A 22,243-nucleotide genomic window follows, 5' to 3' on the forward strand; every position below is an offset into this window, starting at 1 on the left:
AACTTGCTGTTTCAGCAACATTTAATTTAAAAACTGTACTATTGAGGTTAAACAAATGTTCATAATTAATATAAATAAATCACAAGTTAAAAGGGGCATGGAAATTTCTCTTTTTTGTATCGAAAAAATATCGAACCGTGAGACTAAAGTATCAAACCGAACCGTGAATTTCCTGTCTCGTTGCACCCCTAGTATATATAATATAGAGACTAGTTGAACACCATCCCTAATGATGATGCTTTCTTTACAGCATACACTTTGTCAAAAGCATTCCTGAAAAACACATTAAACTCCAGCTGAAAATACTATTACCATGCCTCATCAATAAATCTCAACTTTCAAATGGTTAAAAGCATCAACATTAGGAGAACACATCAGGCACTGAGTGAGACCTTCATTTAGCCCCTCTTAAGCATCCGCCTTGTACATGTGTACACATTAACATATGTTTGTTCCACCTCCACTCATTACTGTCTCTAATCCTTCCATCACTGGGTCAATCAGATGGTCAGCTCTGACGATTCAGTGCTCTGCAGTGGTTAGGTAGGACAGAAACACTAATGATATATAATGTTAATTTCCATAAAGCCTCCAGAGGGTAATAAACTCCATTAGACAGAGCAGATGGAGGCTGCATTGTTAATAGTGTCTAAGATGGTGAGGAAAGCGTGTATACAGTATATCTGTGTGCTTTGGAGAAGAATGGTGGGTATAAGGAGAGCTCCCTTAAGGGACCGAAGGAGCTCCCTTGACTGGTAGATGTCACCTCGTTTACAGTGATATACAGTCCAAAACCAGAATCCCAACTGGACCATAAAAATAATTTGCAACAAACAAGCACATAAACAGAGCCAGACAGTCATCTCGCTCAAACCACTACGGGACACAGAGTTTGTAATAGATCACTAACAGCCAAGCAAAACAAAACAAAAACAAACAATACATTCTGCCATCTATTCACGTGGGCGCCACAGGTCCTGATTCCGACACTCACATGAGATCCGGTCTGTATCGGTGAATGAGGGCACACAGCGCCAAGCCGCTCTTCCAAGACATGGTAAGGTCCATCACATAAACATTCCTGTATCCTTCTGTTTGTCTCTGGCACCAGTTGAGCAGTTTACTGGATCGAGCGATGGATTCTGTTGTGGGTAACACAGATGAAGGCTTAATGTTTTAGTAGCACACTGAATGGGACCTGGATTTAAAATGAAAGGGAGTATGAGCAACAACTGACTAAACATAAAAATACAGAATACAGTCATCCATGGCTTCAGTATCAGTATTAGTACCAAATTCATAAAGCCATTAAAGAAATATTACAAACTGTGATGGAAAAACTTTTACCAATGTACAGAGAAAATAAATCCAAATAAGAAGTTAGAGGATGCAAAACGAACAACAAACATTTACTCCCAAGTTTTTTAAGAAGTTGAATACATCCAAGGAGTTTTACTGAATGGGTTAGTGCACGCAAAGGATATTTAAGCTGCGCAATCCAGAGTTTCAACATTCCACTGTTACTTTCATTGTATTTTGTCATACAGCAGGTAGTCTTTCAAACTGTTAAAACTATTAGAAAACCCCCAAAAAAGCAACACCATGCATTTGGATTTTGTTACCTTGCAACTGTTTGTCAAGCAGGTAATAGTCTGGAGTAAAAATAGTTCATTATTATTACAATATGATAAATCCTACACTGATTAATTAGCATTAAGAGGTGATGTGTTTCTGTGCAGGGCTAATCCTAATCACCACAGACAAACAGTGAAGAGAATTCCTGGTAAGAGGACAAGTGTTTGGGTCTGTCACACCATCAAATAAATGCACACAGGCTCTGATGAGAACTTGTACAAGATCTTGTTGCTATAAAACAGGGTTGCTGTGCCAAAAACAAATCACTGGTAATTTTAGGGTAACCATATATTTGCAGTTATTATTTGCATTTGAAAGRTTGTTTGCTTTTAAGATTTCTGTTCGCTTTTTAATGTCCTAAAATTTGCTTTAAAGTGCCTGTGACATGCCCATCCTTCAAATACAAAAAGTCAAAGTAAACATCTTTATACTTAAGAAAATTGGCATAGTACAGATTATTTTACACATTTTGTCACATAAACGACCTATTTTCTTTTGAATTTGGCTCAGCTAAAGTGAAACAGGAAGTGACATCAAAGGGGAACTCAATAAAATAAACTCTGGTTTTTGTTTGTTAAAACACAATTATTTAAACATTAACTCTTCTTCGTCTTYCTTTGATAGCGACTCAAAATAATCTAAAGAAGCATCAAATTATTCTCTACAGTCTGTGTTGTAACAACGCTCTGTTTACATTCAGACATTCCCCTTTGACATCACTTCCTGTTTCTTCACATGTTAATATCTCAACAACTGTTCATCTCAGCGGCGTGAGATTTGTTTTGCAGTATGTTATCATTGTTACCTTTCCAAAAATGCATTCATGTTTATTTAAAAAAGTAGATGTCACAGGCCCTTTAAAGCAAATAAGTAAAAGTTATAGACTAAATACRTTACTGTGTCGCACATTGATATTCCAATTCTGTAATTAGTTCTTGTGTTTTTCAATTAGGTTGTAGGGTGGAGATTAGGATTGGACCACTGTCTTCTTTTCCTCTTAAATAATTATCAGAATACACAAACCATTCCTGGCCAACTTTGGTGTGGACGAGTTGATCACGTTCTCAATTTCAATGCGAATTTCTCGGCACACCCCCGTGTCAAAGAGGTGCCTGACCTGTAACATGAACACCATTATCACATATTTAGTCAAGAATAAAACTAGTGGGAATCAAACAAGCACAGAATAAATGCGACCCATCATATCGAAATGAGGATTAAGTCAAATTTGGTCAAAATGACCTAATTACATTTTCAGATTCTTGGCTTTAAAAGCTACATTTTGATGCCTGGATCATTCTGTTATCATAATTAAATCCATATATATATAACTCAGTTTGTCTTGTTGGTTACAGTAATACAGAAATATTTGGTCTGAATCCTAATTTTATGTCCCTTTAATGAGGAATTTTTTGATGTCCTTATAAAGAGGAAACCTCAAATTATATTTGAATATTGAGATTTCCCAGCTAAAAATAAACAAAACTTTGCTAACTCACAGGGAAAATCTCAAAATTTTAAAGGCATTTTTCCTCAAAATCAGTTTTTTTGTTGCTACTGCTCAAAATAGTGCTTCAAAATTTTGTTTTATGATTATATTTCAGGCAGTTCATTGAAATGATACATTGATAAGGTTATATTTTGACAAAATGCAATTTTTGTTAACATTTTAGTCAAAACACTACATTTGCCTATTTCTCCTTATGCCACTTTTGGACTTAATCCTCGTTTCGATGTGATGGGTCACAAATTACATCCCAAACTTCAACTACCAGGTCTATTTGTAATGACTTAGCAAATTGTAAAATTAGTCTGATGCTCTGTGACCACTCGTGCTCACCTGACTGGGCCTGAGGAAGTTAAGGCTGATGTTTGGGTAACGTGTGGTGGGATCCACGCTGTAGTGGCTAAAGTTCTTACTGACATTTTCTGGTGTTGTCTGAGGCAGAAGTCGGTATATGCTCTCTCTGGAACACAGAATGACAGATTAAATTGTTTCCTCTATAAAGAAAAGGCAAAGTCTAATAGAAAAAAAAGAACAGACATTATGGGAAAGCTTTAACATTACTTTCACAAAGCACTGTAAAGTACTACAGAACCATGTAGTCACATTCCATTCAGGCCTTATGAGAGCTTCTTATCCCATTAGTACTAGGAGAGATGGGACAGAAGCTTTAAATCGCATATGGGCACAATTCCTAGTAAAGCACTTAGAGATAAAAGGGTGTGTCTGAAGAGAGAGATTAGGCATGTGTGACTTATAAGTGTGTAAATGTGAGTACAAGAACACAGTGAAYCTCTATGTCTGTGTATATCAGTGTTTCCACATTCTCACCTCTCAGCTAGAACCTCTAGAGGGGTTTTTCCTTGGGCCCAACTCTTCACCATCCAGCCCGAGTCCATGGCTGCCAGGAAACCTCGAGCGATGCCGGTGCCCATGGGCCAGAACGGCTGAAACCAAGCCAACGCCACATTCAATAACCAAATATGGCCGCAAATACGAGCAAAAGGATAYGAAGAGAGACTCCGACCTAAAAATCTCACCTCCAGCAAGCTGTCACCGACAAGCGCCACCAGCAGATTGTGACCACTGCGTTGGCGCACCATGGCAGCGTTCTCCGAGGCGTACATGCAGGTGAAGTCGAACATGGCAACATCTGGCTGGCCATAATGGTTGATGGCGAAGTCCAATGTAGGCAGCTGGTGGCTGGTGGAGAAATCCGCAGCCTCACGCGCATAAGACAGCAAGGCGGCCTGGTCCACGTTAGCTCTGGACAGGAGCAGCTCGGTGTCTGCGTAGTCCTATAAGCGAAAACGCAAAGTGGGATCAGAGGCGGTACTAACAAAATAACAGAATTAGAAAAGCCAGAAAAAATGAAAATAACCATAAATCACATAAATATGTRAAGAATATAATGAGACATGAAACTCCCAACATTTATTAATCTATCKTTTTGCTGATGCATTGCTGAAAATATTCCAGTTGAGAGACAAATAAAAATATTTGGAAAAAGTTACATTACAATTTAAAATAATTCAGAATCAATGAGATAAAAGTGTTTCATAAAATTCGACTTGGTAATTATTGTACAACATTGGTAACACCAACAAAAAGGCAATAATCTTCCTAAACCTTAGTTTGGTTAAATAAATTATGGTAGACAACTGTTCTACTACCAATCCCAAAGTCTAACCCCAGATTTACGCTGCCTGCGGCTCAGACCTGGTGTAAAGCACCGAGGTGCTCTGAGAAGCATGTGCAAGAAATGCAAGATGGTACAATAAAAATAGTGATAAATGTGGAAGTCAGACGAAAATAACTCATTCTGAGGAAGATGGACTGAAAACAGCAGCTGAAACTGCATTACTGTTGTCTTTTTTTAAATCGATATTTCAAAATAAAATCACACGTTCTGTGTAAATGCATATGCTTCATGCTGCAATCTGCTTCCCAAAGAATATATTTTGACAGCATGCATGTGTAAATATACACATATATTTAATATAGCTAGGATTTCAACAAAATGTAGTCTGTTTTTGGAGAAATATTTTGAAAATACAGATGTTGTGCTTGTTCCTTTTCTTGTTGGTACGGTGTGATCTTTGTAGACTGACTCCACACTTGCCCCATAGTCCAGCAAAAACAGGATCAAATCTAATTGTGGCGGATCACGGATGCAGTGTAAAAGCTTTCGTTGACTATAAAGTTGTTGTTTTTTTTACTACAAAGGTTGTTCTGAAGCGGGCGCAGTGTAAATTGGAGGTAAATCACTGGTACGAAAGTTTACTGTGCTGTTCACAGTCATTCTTTAAAAACACATCAAATCACCGCATGATTTCAAAGTGACATTTTTCTTAGTGGGAGGTGAGCAACGCATTTTTCTATCCTCAAGCTGAAGGGTTCAACAACAACCTTAGCTCTGTTAGCTGAAGGGGAGGACAGGGTAATGGACGATATGAAGTAGCAACTAGTGTATTTCTGCCTCGAATACTACTGAAAGGCTTCTGTTCCTTCCACCCTTTCTTTATTTCTTTTCCTGTAGTTATTTTCATAGCTGTGAAAAGATCTGTCTGGCTGGATGTGTGGTTTTACATCTAATATGAGGGAAAGCTGTCTGAAAAACTACTAGACAAACCCAAGGCACCACAGCACACCTTTACTTTACTGCACATGAAGAGAGACATTTAAAAAGGCCTTTCCTGTTTCCTGTGGAAAGTGCCCAGCTAAAGGAAACTACTGTACATAGTGAGGACACAAGAACTCAATGAGTGCTTGAGTTACCAGTATGTTCCTGAACACTGTTGGCTTGGTTAGGCCATTAGGCTAACGCTGGGCAAAATCACAAAGAGAAGAAAACAGCTGAAATAATGAAAAGAGACGTTTTCTTTTTTGGTGGGGGCTGAGCTGATTAAAGTTCAACATTATCGTTATTGTGATCATTTCTGCATCTATATAACCTTTGTGTGAACTAYAGTGAGACAAAAATTAGATTCAACCGATTTTTTTTTCTTTCAAACGGGAAGTACCATGCTGAGATTTAGGCTTTGATCACTCACACGCAGAATGACTCCTTTCTCCAACAGGCTCTGTTTTTTGGCAGTCATCACAAAGTAATGTGTGTCGTCCTTGTAGTAGACAATATTTTCCAGGTCAATACCTAAAAAGAGCAAAAAAATGAAAAATAAAAACGATGTTTTGTAACACAGTAAGCCACGTCCTTTTCCTTAACGCAATAGCATGCGGTCTTGTCATCATTTGAGAACAAAAGCRGTAATTAAGGGACTCTGAGCAGATAACAAAAGCCCCAAGAACATTGTCAAGTCAGCAATAAAATGTGGCAGGCCTGGCCTCAAACCAAAACACTTTAATTGGGTGTGCTAACAAAATTCAAACTCAGATCTAAAATAAAATATATTTGCTCTATTTATTTTTATTTGTTGACCTACATTGCGCACAGAAAACAKACGGAGAGCCGACAATTACCAAACTGTGCTATGACTAAAAAAAACTTCTTTCTATATTACCAGAAACTAGCACTCTTCCAGGTGTTTCTAATGTATTTTGGAAGAATCCTCTCTGGCTGAGTGAAAATAACAAGCTACTGCTATGACAAATACTACAGAGTCACTTCTACAGCAGTGTTGAAGCACAGCAGAGAGGAATGTGGAGGAACCTGCAAGCTACAAGTTAGCAGGTTCTACTTTAAAACTTTATTTTATTACCTTTTTTTACCTCTTCCTATACAGTACAGTATGTTCACCTGATTTATCTTTGTGTGTCCACTGAAAATGAGTTTTTTTTTAAATTTTATTTTAATGCAGAGGATTTTATGGCAGAGTGTGGAAATTTATCACAGACAAAAATATGTAAGTTTAGTAACTTAACTAAAGAGAGTTTTGTTGCAATGARATGTTAAATAAAATTCAGTTACAAGCACACTTATACTGGAGCAAACTATTAATGCTTTTTATTAATTAATTAATTAATTTGTTTGTAACAGTTTTCTATTAAAATTTAATTTTATGAAGTTATACCTTTAAAAAAACAACTGAAGCGATGTGATATAAAACAGTAAAAAGGCAGCACATGGTCACAAAAACATACGTCTTCTGTAGACTAGACCAGAGGTCCCAGGAYCCCCAGGGGTCCGCGAGAGGTACCTTGGGGGTCCTCAAAAATTTTTACTAAATTGTTAATTTGGTTTTTAATTTTAAAAATGCATGGAGAACAATGGGCCTCATGCAASAACCGTTCGTACGCACAGATTTGTTCTTAAATTGTGAGTACGAGTGATTTAGGAGAATTTGTGGCATTCACCAATGTTTTCGTATTCTACGATTTTTTTCAGATATGAACAAAATTCACGAGTGGTCCAGACCTGTCGTATATTTTACGAACAGCCAGTCTGCTGTTATCCAGACGGGTTTTCTTCACTAATAACTTTATATTTCGTTAGTTTGAAGATATTTTGAGTTGAAAATAAATCACACTCCATAATTATGTTGACAATAGGCTATTCTGCTTGAATTAGAGTTATAATTTTAAATGTAATAATTTAGACTAACAATAAATTGTCCGTTCGTCCGTTTTTCGCCGCCTATACGGGATCGGGTGCGGGGACAGCAGCAGAGAGACCTCCTTCTCCCCAGCGACACCTTCCAGCTCGTCCTGGGGGACTCCGAGACGTTCCCAGACCAGAGGGGATATACTGTATGATCAAGTCCAGGATTTTCTCCAAAGTGCCAGACTTATTGTAAAAACATTTAAAAATGCTTATTTCAGACCCGCATCTGAGACCACCTGCGCCGCGCAGCGCTGCGGCTTCTGAATAAATGAAAATGATTTAACACAGTTGTTTATTCTTTTAGCAGCTCTTTTTATCCCACAGCTGAGCTGCTAAAAATGAGAGATTTTCTTTTCTGGATCTCTGACAGACGGACTTCAATCTCTGAACGCGTGTTTTATTTTTTCAGTTTTCGCTGTCATTTTCATGAATGAATRAACACTTCCTTGTATCTGAGGCATAGCTTTATATGGTGTTTTTGGGGTGGTAATTATGCTAATCTCCTCTCGCGTGCACGAGCAGCTGGATAGAAAAGGTGTAAATTACGCAGCTCATTTACGCACGTTTCCTGAAGATAGAAGAGTTTGTTGAATCTGACGTGACATGTTCGTACGAACCCTTTGTACGAACAAAAGTAAGAGAAATTTAGGATAAAAATACGAACATGTTCTTGCATGAGGCCCAATGAGTTAATAAAACAAACATGATAAACTTAATAAAAATATACATTCCCATGGCATTTAGGGGTTGAAATGACAATAAATTATCTTTTAAAACAGCATRGGGTTTACGAGGGGGTCCCTGGAATTTTTTTTTGCCCTTGTAAGGGGTCCCCAGACCCAAATGGCTTGAGAACCCCTGGACTAGACCGTCTCATTTCAGTCATTTACGCAGCCCAYATGAGCGGCCCACGGCCCACGTCAGTTGCAACCCATGACCTGAGACACAATGAGGCAAACTGAAGCTGACATACCCGTTGCCTCCCTGAGATCTTGAAAGAACTTCTGATTAAAGATAAAGGCTACGCCGCTGATCTCCTCAACCTTTGCCTCTGCCGTTGTATTCCTGTTGATGAAGTTAGCGGTGATGGCGATAGCCAGCTTTCCCCGGAACTCCTTACGACGAAACCCTGAGGAATTAGACAAAAGTTTAAGATCAGCAACCAAACATTTGGACCATAAATTCACTGTTGACAAAAGGTAACCACTCAAACCACAAAATTGGATCAACTCACCAACGATATTTGCTTTCAGAACAGATCAAACCTCCTGAAAGGTTTTAAATGTAACCAGATGTTCAACATCTGGACAACGAAAACAGTTTTTTTTTGTTTTTCCACATTGTGTGAATGCATTTTATGGTTACTAGGTCTCTCAAGGGGAGCATGACTTCCTTTTATACATATAACTATTAATAACGTAGATAGGGTTCGTGCACCTGCTCCACAGGGTTCACTCTGCCTGTGTGGCGGTGATGCCCCAGCACACATAAAGGAAACAAACAACCAATTCACTAATTCCTATTCTGCTGTGCCAGGAGAGCAAATACTCTTTGAAGTTCAGTGTAGCAGCTAGACACAAACTTATGCACAGATGTACTCTTTCATACACGACGAGCAGAGTGAGGTCAGCTATCCATCTGCAGCTGCACCGGTGACATCATAATCATTCTGAGTGACCTCCAAGTCAGCTCAGAACAAAACAAACAGCACTGTTGTTGCTTTGTTTAGTCAATGAAAAACAACATACTTTCTGCAGGAAAAAAACCCACCTGGTAGTGTGTTTCTCCTTCCATCTGCTCCAATGATGACATCAAACTCCAACTCACTGACAGGGTGTGTCCTGGGGTGGACCTCGGCCCTCCAGCCTATCCCTGAGAAAACACAGCATACGTAATCAGACAGAAATGCAGTCACAGCTCACAGCGTCTTTTACAGTACAGTAGGCAGATCTTTAATGAAACTGATAATCCCTTTCTGTTTACTTTTCGTGGGCTTGTCTGGCAAAAACTGAAGTTGCTTACTTTCACTCTCTTGATCTTCAGGGGGTTCGATAAGGGCCTTAAACTCTACATTGACATGGATCTCAATGCCCAGCAGGAGAGCCATTTTGAGCAGCATTAGCTGAAGCTGACGAATACCTACAATTCAGAAAAACAGCAACATTTTCAAATGCCTTTTTCAATGCAACTAACTTTAATCCTGCATGTCAGAGAAGACAACGAATACATAAATAATAAAAGAACATCAAAGCAGAAGTATCATATGCACTCACTGATATGGTCAATAGCACCAGCGCAGAACTTCCCATAGAATTTCTTGGCCCCAAGGCCCCTGAGATCTTGGATTGTGAAGGGCCAGAGGTGCAGCACATTGTTTCTGGAGAAGGCATCTCTCTTCTCCAGAATGACCACTTTGGCCCCCAAAAAAGCCAGCTCGATGGCCGTACGCAAGCCACATGGCCCCGCACCGATGATCAGACACTGAATACAGACAAATGCACACGATGCAGATAGTTTTATTAGCCATGTCTGCCAGTTCTTCACTTTTGAAAAGCAAAGAAAAGATGTCCAATAAGAGTATTGTCTACTGATGCACTAGAAAAAGTTGAATGATTAGATGATCTGTTTTTTTGTTTCAACATTATTTGCCGTATTCTTTGATTTTTGCACGTAACAAAATCTTGTTTTTAACGTGTCCTTGTGCCATCCTGTCCTTGCAATTAGTGATGTAACGATTCATTGATTTATCTCGATATATCGATTTGAACGATTCATGATTCAGTTATAGCAAGCAAAATGAAAATATCGATCTATATCATCATCATATGCTCGATGGGAATCAATATTATCTGCCCATCTAACATAGTCATTGTGTTAATGGACATATGATATTGCATTATATCAATCGCAGACGTGAATTGAATTGAATCGAAATCATATCGTGACAGACTTTGTGACATTGAGAAATATCGAATCGTCATCCAAACATATCGATGTAATATTGTCTCGTGATAAAGCAGGTGATTTACACCCCTACTTGCAATACAGTATATTCTGGTTGGTAAACATAAGCTTCACATTACGTGAGTCTTAGACACTGTAGATCCCATATTTCATTCTGCTCGCTCTTACAGGGAACAGGAGCCCCAAACAAACCACCTGTTGAAGCTTTAGATGACTTATCAAGTTTCCACTGATGAGGGATTACCTTTATGTTGGCACAGGCACGTCCTTTCTTGTACTCCTTCTGGCTGGCTCTCTTGTCTAACTTTGCCCAGAGCGCCTTAGCCTTCCAGTAGTTAAGTTTGGACTTGAGCTTGTGATAGAAGATCCTGTGCTCGCTGGGCTTGACTTCCAGGTGTTCACAGAGCTCCTGGAAGGCCTTGAGTATGCCTTTGCATGTGGTTGCCTGGACAAAGTTGTCAAACAGGACATGGGATTTATTCACCCCATCTCCTCCAGCTGCACCAGCACCTCCATCCCCCATGGTCCAGACTCGCGAAGGGCTGTGAGGGCCCTTCACCCCACCCTATAGGGCAGGGGGCTTTGGGTCCAGCCCCAGCCCTGTAAGAGCCTCTCTCTGGTGGAGGGCTTTAACTTCCAGCCTCAAGCATCTTCATTCTACCAGAGAAAGGAAGACAAGTAAAGAAAATAAATCAAAGAGAAGCAACGGGCAAAACTCAGACTTACAGACATGTTTTGAAGTAAAAAATTTAAACTATGCCAACATCTCAAAATCAGTTTGGAAGTAGGGCTGCCACGATTAGTCGATTAATCGACGACTAATCTATTATTAAAGTAATCGATGACTAATTTAATAATCGATTAATCGATTTTTTTCTTTACTTTGTTTTTCTCTTCAAACTGCTTTGACACCTTCCACTGCCACATCTGCCTTTCTGTCCTTGACACACATGCACACTAGTGGTAACTGGGGTAGGCTGTGGACGTCACAAGACATTATACAGACAGGCTCTGGTACTATGGCTACCCGGCAATGGAGCTCAAAAGTGTGGGATCATTTTAAGAAAATGAAGGAGAAACCTGTGCAATATCTGCAAGGCAGAACCTGCCTTCCACAGCAATTATTTTTTGTTAGCATATAGCTAAAATCTAACCATGGTTATACAACAGCAGCTGCATTCTGGCGCGATAAGCTSYATGTTTTATATTCAATTAACGTATGATTCGATTAGTCGACTAATCGAAAAAATAATTGATGATTAATCGACTATAAAAATAATCATTTGTGGCAGCCCTATTTGGAAGTTCAAAACACAATAGTGCATAAACATGTGTGTGTCATAATGATTCCAGACAAAATCTCAGCACCAGATCGCAAAAGTTCAACATGAAYAATACACAAATCCACATATTTAAGATAATTGTCTGGCAGTAGTAAGATAAATTAAAAATTTCACTTATTATTACAGTTTTCTCCATTAGAGGTGACTCTCTTGAAGAGTCATATTAATGTTAGTAGCATGCTACGACATGCACCAGCTTTTTCTTATGTTTCCAACTTTTTCGTCCTCAGAAAGACAAGATCATTCATGCTCTCTCCGGCATGTGAAGCTTTGTTAATAAAAGTGGAATGACTTTATAGATCAACTATGTAACAGAAATAGTACTTAAACGATCTTTAAAAGTAGCATTTAACCATCGAATGGGGTCAGTACAAAAGGTAGATAACAGTGAATAAAGAAAAAAAATGTGCTTTGACAAAAAGTGTGTCGATAGGATAAAAAAAAAAGTGATGTTCTCCTGGAGGGAAAAGATGTGGTTCATTTGTGGCTAAATATGCTTTGGCAAGCTGCAGCTCTGCTTTGCATTAGCTCCCCGAGGAACTGATGCAGAAACTGGTTTTGCTTGTCTGAAGTTCAGAATGCTTGAAAAATACAATAAATTCACTCAGGTTTCTTTTGACAACTACTTTAACACCAATACTAATCACTCAACCCATTATTTTCTATATATTAACATTTTATTGTTCCTAGTAATTAAATGTTATGCACTTTACGGCCTAAGTGTCTCAGGGATTGATTTTTTTGATATGATTTAATTTAATCTATGTAGGGTTTAACATAAAGTTAAGTAATTGTTATTTATTAAAGGAATTATTTATCCATATCAGAAAATCAAACATTAACTATACTGGTATTTTGGGAGGAAACACTTGTCCTTTCTATCAAAAGGTAAAATGATGGAACCAACATGCAACAATTTAAAAAGCCTGTGTGTTTATAACATCGACAAGAGAAGTGAGGATTAAAAAGAATGCAAAAGCTCCCAAATGTAAAAAAAGCAAATAAACAAAAATACAGTTAATTTGCTGACTAGCATTTCAAAAGATTCATATTAATTATGGTTCATATCTTATTTGATTAGACTAAATTAGTTATTAGCAGGTCTGTCTATTGTTTCAAATTATTTAAAAACTTTGTGTTTGTAAGTTTAACAATCAAATAATTAATTTATTACATTTTTATTAGTTACCATGTTAGGCTACAGGTAAAAAATAACTAATTAATGAAATGGGAAATCCTTCTAATAAGAACCTAAAGTACTCTAGACTCAATTCTAAGATCCCAGAAAACACAAATGAATGCAATATTTTAAAATACCCCATTTCTCTGTAAAAACTTTGCATTTTAATATTTAGGATGCTGTACTAGTAAATGAAAACTAATGTAGTCTGAGTCCCAGCAGCAACACATGATGAAAGGAAAGAAAGTACAGAGGTCAGACGGCCTCCTTTTCACACTCTGCCAATTTTCACTGCAGTGAAAACAACAGGCCCTGAGTTTGGCTCTGCCACAGACAGTTAGGATCAAGACTGGACCATACATTGCCAGAACAAGACAAAAACAAGCCGCTTACCATGCATAACCAGCCAGATCATTTACTCTGTAGAATTTTTTTAAATACATAAACTGACTTTAACGGAGGTTTCTGACCATAACCACAGGAAATATCTGCATCAGCAGAAGTCTGTGTTTAGCTAAAGTGTATAGAAAAAAAAGACCATATCATCAATCCCAAGAATGTATTTATCATTTGCTTGCCAATCCCAGGTTTTTGAAGTAAAAGTGTTTAATGGCATGAATCAGATTATTGGCCATTTTTATTGGGCGGCAACCCTAACTTTGGCCCCTCTTAGTAATGCAAATTTTSTAAGAGATACATTTATAATGTCTAATGTGGAGGTTCCTTAAATAAAAATGTTAAAGATGGGGAGTTTATGTTCAGTCTTTGGTTGTCTTACCAAGAAAGACTAAAATTTATGTTCTAAATTCTTTTATTTCACTTCTGGATTCTTGCTTGAATATAAACTATTTAATTTATTTAACAATACACTGATCCACATCAATATATCAATTAAATGATTAAACATTCAATTACATCGAGGCAAAACAAAAACATTGATCCATATGGTCATCATATGTCCGACGTAGGTCCATAATTTGCCCAACAAACATGATTGCGTTAGATAAACGTTGCATCCAACCCATTCTCACTCCYGGCTCAWCAACATATAGAMRCTTGGTCAGGTAMCCRTCTGCATTCAGTTTTGGACGCGTTGGGTACCCCCCTCGCAACAGTTCTTAACGAGCTGAGATGTAGGAGGAGGGGTGCGTTGTCATGTTTTTGAAAAGAGCAAGAAATGCGCAACAACTAACCATCTCAGACCCTAAATTTAACTTCTATTAGCCATATACAGCCTATCCCGACCTCAGTACCTAAAATTAACCATTAATCCTGATCCCTCATGCTAACCACAGACCCCCAACCCAAAGACCCCTAAGTGGCGCAACCAGGAAAAGCCATATAGACGGCAATGACTGACGCGAGGGGGGTACCTGATGCGTCAAAACTGGACGCAGACGGTACCTGACCAAGCATCAATAACGTGTTGTTGCATCATATCCATCACAGGCTTGTGAATTTAACTGAATCAAAATTGTATCATGATGACAGACACTGCAACGTTGAGAAAACATTATCGTCATCCAAACTAATTGTCCTATAATCTTGTATTGTGATAAAGCCGGTCATTTAAACCCCTAGTAGTATAACCCAAGAATATTAATATTATTCTGTAATAAAAGTTTCATTGCTAAGTATAACACGTACTGAAAAGTTTTGTCTACAGCATCGTAGACATACTGAAACCTTTTAGTGATAATATATTAGCCATGTGGTTACAGGTGTGTGTCTGACAAAGCCTAACTACAAAAAAACAGACACACTTCTTAGTTATTAAGAATCTCCTGCAAAGACCAACACACTGATTCAACAAGACAAGAGGGCAAAGTGATGAAAAGAGCACAAACACCATTACCGCATGAAAAAAAATAAAGCTCTCCGAAGAAAATACCACAAAATTATTACAAGTAAATCACAAAAAATAAAAAAATTAAAGAGAAAACTTGTGCAGCATAGGCTTTTTCCCTAGATCCTGATTTTCTCTGGCTGAGCTGTGGGATTTCACGTAATCACATAATTTATTCAGGAATTACACACAAACATGCCAACTCAAACACATAGCAACACAGTACCCGTCTCTCTCATGCTATGCACACACTCACACACTCAGCATGCCTTTACTTTGTGTTGTTTGTATTACGTCATCCACTGATCTAAAAATAGACCAAAAGATTAGGCCACTAGGCTTCATGTTTCACATCACAGCTCCAAAACAGGCTACACAAATTAGATGGTCCAAAATAGATAAACGTTTGTAAAACGCAAATTAATGCAAGACATAGACCAACTTTGTGTCTTTGTTAATATTGTGTTTTGATTTGTTTTTATACCTGAAATTGTGATAAAATAGGATTTAAGCCTGCATTTTTTTTCCTGAGTTGTCCGCCCTTCATGGTTCATCGTTTAAAAATAATAATTGTTAAATCAATTGGCTGAATTCCATGTTATTAAGTTGAATAATAAAAAGTCACCTCACACCTCACAGTGAGGTTTAAAGTGCGCTTCMCTGATGTTGAACTGCTCTGTGTGTCCCTCAGCACTTATTATTTGCCCAGAGAATCCGGCTGTGTCATCATGTGTSCCATGTATGTTTCACCCAGCGGCAACGCAGGCAGAGCTGCTGCTCGCGTTGCAGAGCGCGCACATGAGCAGCTTCGGCATTCATCAGGAGCTCCTATTTTTCTTTTGGTCGATTTCAGTCACTGCAATCCAGAAGTTGAGCTGGCAGTGTGTGCAATTTGACACAGGACAAAAATAATTTCACACTTTCAACACAACTCCAGGACTTCATGAAATTGGTCGCCAGTATGAATCAGACAAAAAATAAATTTTAAAAAATCACAGAATTGGATGACTTACAGAAGGCAGAAGAATTACTTTAATATAARATTTGAGATGCAAAATTACTCAGAAGGATGTTACAAGGTGCTACAATCACTGTGATGTTGCAGCGGCCCCTTTGATAAATCTATCTGATGTGCAGCTTTTCAAAAACTCTTGCACACCAACCGGGCTAACTCTGATGGGCTGTCAGCTTTTCTGTGAAAAAGCTGTGCTGATAAAATCACAGCTGCTAGGTGTCCCTTATTTAAAGGCGCAGTGTGTAGGATTTGTTGTTTTCAGCAACATCTAGAGTTTGAGTGGTTGAATCATCCTCCCTGGTCCTCCCCCCACCCCCCGCTTCCAAAAGCAAAGGAGTTGCTACGGTGTCTCTCAGGTGTCAAAAACCTTTGATAATTCCAACCGCGATGTCTACCTGCAGCTTCAGGGCTAGTGATGTTTCAAGTGGTAAGATTATGAGCTTTAATAAGTAAAATTATCCCAGCTACAATGACAGACAACAAATATTACATYTATAGTATTACAACTAAAACCGTTTTTGACGCCGCCACCGCAGTTTGTCCTTCATGAGCCTTCGTAGACAAGATGGTGGTGCAAAATGGCGGCTGCCTGTAGTGGCGACCCACGACCATGGAGATATAAACAGCTTTTTATAAAGGTAAAAATAATAAAACAAGGTCTTTGTCTGCAATGATTAGACATGTTTTTTATTATTGTCATTAGTGATTATCTCAATTTCGGCTAAAAGAATTGACAAGATCCTACACACTGTGCCWTTAAGCAATCTCTTGACATTCACACAGGGCCAGCAGTGTGGAAATTATCCCATATAACACCAATTCCTAAAAACCTGGGRCTACCACAAATGACAATTTGTGTCCTGTGGCCTTGAACTCAAATGTCATAAAATGCTTTTTAGAAACTTGTAGCAGAAATAAGTTGAGCCTTAACTAAGACACTTGCCGGTTTACTAACAAGAAAAACAGAAGCGCTGAAATGCAATTCTTAGAATTGTTCATCTCGTGTCTAGATTTCTTGAAAATACTAAGGCCTATGATTGTGTTTTGTTTGTTGAGTTTTAACACTGTGCAAATACAGTACACCTGCTCTTAGTGAAGCAACATGGGTGTCTGTGTCTTTTTAATCAGATGGTTTTATTCTTTTTTTTTTAAACAACACAGCATGTTAAGGTGAAAGGAACAGTATCAGATGTCAGGCACAAAAACAGTGGAGTTCCRCAAGGCAGTGTATCATCTTCTTCTCTTTGCTTTTCACACAAGTGACTGCAGAAGTACACACCCAAATATCCACATTGCAAAACATGCAAATGATTCTGCCATACTGAATCTTCTCTAAAAGGACATGGACCCATCGTCACACTATAGTGAAATAGACTCCTTCACTAAGTGGTGTGATATAAATTGTCTTCTGTTAAATGTCAAAAAGAGATGACCTTTGACCTGAGGAACATATCTGTCCAAGTCCAAGACTAAGACTGTATGGTGTGGGCACTAACATAATACTTGTTTTTTTTACTGTGACAACCTGGAAAGTATTATATGGTATTGCTGCCAACAGACTGAAACTCTCATTTGTTCCAGCTTCARTCAGACTAACAGTGTCCATTCTACAACCCATTAGCACCATACTGCATTTTACAGCTGACACCTTATATACCCTCTATTTGTGTTGTTGTTTGTGTCCTAGTTTTCCCTTGTGTGTTGTTCTATTATTTTTTTCATAACATTTTTGCTCTAATTTCCCTCATGGGACATCCAATTCAATTCTACTGTGATTGATACATGTATGGTCTTTCAAACTGTGGTTTACAGAAAACAGCTAAGAGGACAGGGCTCCTGACCTTCTCAAAATATCCTAAATACCACGTGAACTCAGCGAAGAACTACTCCAAGATCAACAAAAGTCAATGTCTGTTTACGTGCACTGCCAAGTCAATACTTTGCAGTTCTGCCTTTTGGGCAGAAACATGTTTGAACTGAACCTGAGCCAAAATACATTTTTAATCTAACAAACTTAATCAAACCCCTTTCAAGTACAGCAAGATATTTCACACGAGTTGACATAAAAAAATCTAACACAGAAAAAAATCTGAAGTTGGAAAATAAGGCATATTTATGAAAGTCGTACAGAGTTCACAAGTTCTGATCTTATTTCAAATTTGTCTMGATTATTTGGGCCATGTATAGATTCCTACCAGAACCTAGCATGTCTTGTACTGTAAAAAAATAATTTCCATTGCCAATCTTACTACATGCACACATTTTATAACATGAATAGAACAAACAACAGTTATGCAACCATAAATACAATAAACAAGGAAAAATGCAATTAAAAAACGCAAAAAAAAAAAACTGAACAGCATTACAGCATAGCTTTCATTTCAGTACAACTCATAAAAATCTTCTTTGGTTTCTAACATTTGGTTATCTGTGTTGTTCATTTGTATAATTCACACAGGAGTACGCAGAGAAACAGCGGCCAACAGTCTGGATTCATATCCAGCCTTTGCAGAGAGCTGGAAGGTGAAACCTGAGATCAGAAGGCAACACGCAGTCAACACAGACAGGTCTCCAAGGATTAGTCATGACCCATGTGGAACGGAACCAAGCAGGAGAGAATACGAAAACCAGAGAGGCAGCTCTTCAGACATAAAATGCAGCCCGTTCAAATACATGTATTTTGTAATTATTTCATTGTAAACTGATGTAAACTGCTAATATAAAGAATTAAAGAAACAATAAAAACTGATGTAGTGGGTAGGGTCAAACCGTTTTGTACAAGTTCACTTGCAATGGCAATCCCTGGAGGAAAACAACACACTGATGAAATTTAATCATGAGGATTTCTTAAGTCCACTGTGTACAAAAAAACCTGCAGAATTTCATGCTTGAAGGCCATGAAAAAAAAAAACAGCAAAACTCTGGCCAGTGTTTTATCACTCCCCACAAATAATTACAAAGCTGATGTTTAAATTTCAAAGATACTTAGCAAACAGCAGGAAATCCTGGCTGTTTTCAACTAAAATGAGAGTAGGAAGTAGAGCTGAAGTAGGAGTACTTCAACTCAATTTTATGTATGAACTTCTGTTTTGGTTGCATCAAACACCAAMTTGTAAACTAGCCCTTGTAAAGTGTAAAAGTAAAGCGCAGCAACATAAAACTGTGTTTTCAAATTCAATTACCAGCTTATACCTGCAAACCTATTTCCCACAATATATTTCTAGCACTTGCTTTGCTTTACTGCCTTCCCCTCTTTTCTGTCTTTTAAACTAGGCAAGAGGAAAAAGAGCCACACCAAACCAGACCAAACAACCAGCTGCAGATGTGCTGAACCGGGTCCAGCACAATGAGCACATCAAGTTGCTTCTCAATGATGAACATGAGTAAAGAGAGCATGGAGCAGCCTTGCAAATAGAGGATATGGCACAGAATGATGCGTTCAATCAAGCATCCTGGGGAAGTGCTGGATGAGCTTGTGCAGGCGATAAGTGGCCTGCACGTGTGACACCACAGTTTGGATTTTGCCCGTATTGAATAGTTTTGATTTTGAAGCGGTTTCTAATAAATAATGTAGTCAGTTTTGTGACTGCATCGTGATTTTCCGTTCAGCCTGTTAAAACACGGGTGGGGAAAGAGTCAGAACCAAAGATTTATCAGACATGCTGATGCAAGGATGGATAACTTTTAAGAAAAGTAGCCAAAACAATGTATTTTCCTTACCAGCTGAAGTCATCACAAAATAACAACTTTTTAAACTATATTAAACACAACACATTATTGTCAAAATGCAGTGAGACAATGAGAAGTGTAGATGTGACTAGGAAGTAGGGTTGGGCATAATCGTATCGTGTGCAATTAATCGTCAGAAAAATATTAATCAATTACTTTTTGGCACTTGACGATACCAGGCAGAGTCCGCTCGGTGCTCCTCTCTGCTTCAAATATGACCAACATTAAAAAAAGTTCTGTAATATATTTATCTATCGACACAATTTAAAATTTGATGTACAGCCTAAAGTCTGTAATTTTGACACAATTTGGAACGGATTTTTATGAAGAGCAAATCTTTCCCACTAAATTCGTCATGTGACCAGGACATAAGGGTGTCCAGGGACTCCAGGGGATTAATCATCAAATTAATCGTTATCAGCTAAATACCACAATTAATCATGATTATTTTTTTGCCAATATTGCCGAACCCTACTAGGAAGGCAATAAGAATAATTTAAAATTGAGGTGCAACATTTCAGTTTTCTATCAGTCTCTTCTTTTATATCTATACAGTTTTATTATACTATTAAATCTACAAAATAATCATTATTATGCCACATGGGTTTTTAGGCAGCAGTAGTGATAGTATCCGTATTTCTGTCCTGATGCATCTCAGTAATCCAGGTAAAAAATCAAAGGAAAAAAAATTGTATAGGTCCTCTGGACGGGTTCTTCTTTAATGAAACGTTTCGTTTCATTAAAGACTGAAGAAGTCTCTTGGAAGAGAGACGAAAAGTTTCATTAAAGAAGAACCCGTCCAGAGGACCTATACAATTTTTTTTCCTTTTATCCGTATTTCTGTTTTAAATAAAATCAAACAAATCATGGTTTGTCATAGCATTTTTGCTAGGGATGCGAGATATATCGGCATTAATATCGGTATCGGCCGATATTGGTCATTTTTTAGAATRTTGGTATCGGTCCAATATTTAAAACTTGGCCAATATTAATGTCCGATATTGATTTCCCACTTTTTAGCTTTGTGTTTGTTTTGGGAGGGGAGATGTTTGGTTGAGTGGTATCTGTTTGATCATGATAGTGATATTTACGCTGCGCAGCCAGGAATAACTGAAGTAAGGAGCCATGTCAGAGGTCTGGTTGTTTATTTACGGCATCAAAAAAAGACTCAAGTGTGTTTGTGCGTATATGTATAATATAATCTGTGTGTTTCTGCAATATCGATAAATATTGGTTATCGGCCATAACAGCAATAATTACTTTATATCGGATATCGATTATCGGCTGAAAATTTCATATCGGTGCATTCCTAACTTTTGCTCAAGAGTATCATGTAATCAAAATCTCCCGCCAGCCTCTTTATGTCTAGAATTAACCAGAACACAAAKAAATATTCTCTCAAGATCTGTAATCAGCATGGATATCTCACTTTAATCCATTTGATGAAATGACCAGAGCAAAACGTGTCCAAGCTGCTCTGCAAAGCCTTGATGGGACAGCAAACTACAGCCATCAGAAGCTCTAATCCTGTGGCATCCACACTTGTGCTCACTAATCTCTGTATGTGGGTGTGGCTGTGACTTGTTTAGATGGTAAACATGTGGCATGGACTGTGAATGGACCAKTGGACGAGGGAATCAGAACCGTCCTGACTGTTTTCCAAGGTTCAAACATTTTGTAAATCTGACTAGTGGCAGCTTGTCAAAGAATAGTGTACTACAGGGACCACAGAACGCAAAAACACACTTCCGCTGGTATAAGGTTTAGCCATGCGCAGTAAAAAATGTCACTTATGGCCTATACTTGGGTTACTGACACCATTAAATCCTCACCCTTTTTCCCTAGCAGTATAATAAAACAATAATTTGTGACGATCCTTTTAAACAATAAAACATGTCATGACTACTTTAAAAGCTGCCTCGCATTTTCATCTCCACATTAGCAAATCTGCGTGAAAGCACAAAAATGAGGTCCGAGTTGCACACATTAGCTCAGGGAGTAGCGTGAGAACATGTGAGTGTGACCCTTTTCCGAGCGCCGCTTTGTTAAATCATTCATCTCCCTCTTTCTCTCAAACAGTTCAGCCCACTCAGGACTGGAGGAAGGTGGAACAGCCTTCGCTACGCGCAGAGCTGCAGTCGGAAGGTAACCCGACACTCACAGAGAGCTTTCAAGCAGGCTGATAAGCTTTTCAGCAAGAAAGAACGAAAACAGATCCCTCCCAAGTTTTGCTTTAATACCTGTCACCTATCACAAAACGCAGGCAGCAGTCAAATCCTACTTGGCAGGTGCAGCGCAGATTGTCTTCAAGCATTAGATGAAAACTTGCTTGGCTGCAAGTCATGTTTCAATTAGGGCTGCCACAAACAATTATTTTAATAATAGATTAATCACCGATTATTTATTCGATTAGTCGACTAATCGGATCATTCGTTAATTGAATATAAAACATACAGCTTATCACGT

At 38.3% G+C, this 22,243-nt stretch overlaps 1 protein-coding gene across 14 annotated transcripts in view; it reads right to left on the reverse strand.

Annotated features, from left to right (window-relative positions):
- mical3a (microtubule associated monooxygenase, calponin and LIM domain containing 3a) overlaps positions 1-22,243 on the reverse strand; it is a gene marked incomplete in the record, with an annotated part of 99,324 nt that overhangs the window by 48,566 nt on the left and 28,515 nt on the right. For 11 of the 14 annotated variants that reach the window (XM_014016523.1, XM_014016531.1, XM_014016528.1 and 8 more), the window contains 12 exon segments: positions 995-1,142; positions 1,623-1,652; positions 2,659-2,752; positions 3,476-3,602; positions 3,971-4,086; positions 4,180-4,437; positions 6,193-6,293; positions 8,674-8,829; positions 9,471-9,572; positions 9,684-9,839; positions 9,974-10,181; positions 10,909-11,321. In XM_014016523.1, coding sequence (XP_013871977.1) covers positions 995-1,142; positions 1,623-1,652; positions 2,659-2,752; positions 3,476-3,602; positions 3,971-4,086; positions 4,180-4,437; positions 6,193-6,293; positions 8,674-8,829; positions 9,471-9,572; positions 9,684-9,839; positions 9,974-10,181; positions 10,909-11,187 — 1,775 coding nt within the window. 14 annotated transcript variants of the gene reach the window in all.

Source organism: Austrofundulus limnaeus, unplaced genomic scaffold (assembly GCF_001266775.1).
Source record: "Austrofundulus limnaeus strain Quisiro unplaced genomic scaffold, Austrofundulus_limnaeus-1.0 Scaffold147, whole genome shotgun sequence".
Classification (NCBI taxonomy): Eukaryota; Metazoa; Chordata; class Actinopteri; order Cyprinodontiformes; family Rivulidae; genus Austrofundulus; species Austrofundulus limnaeus.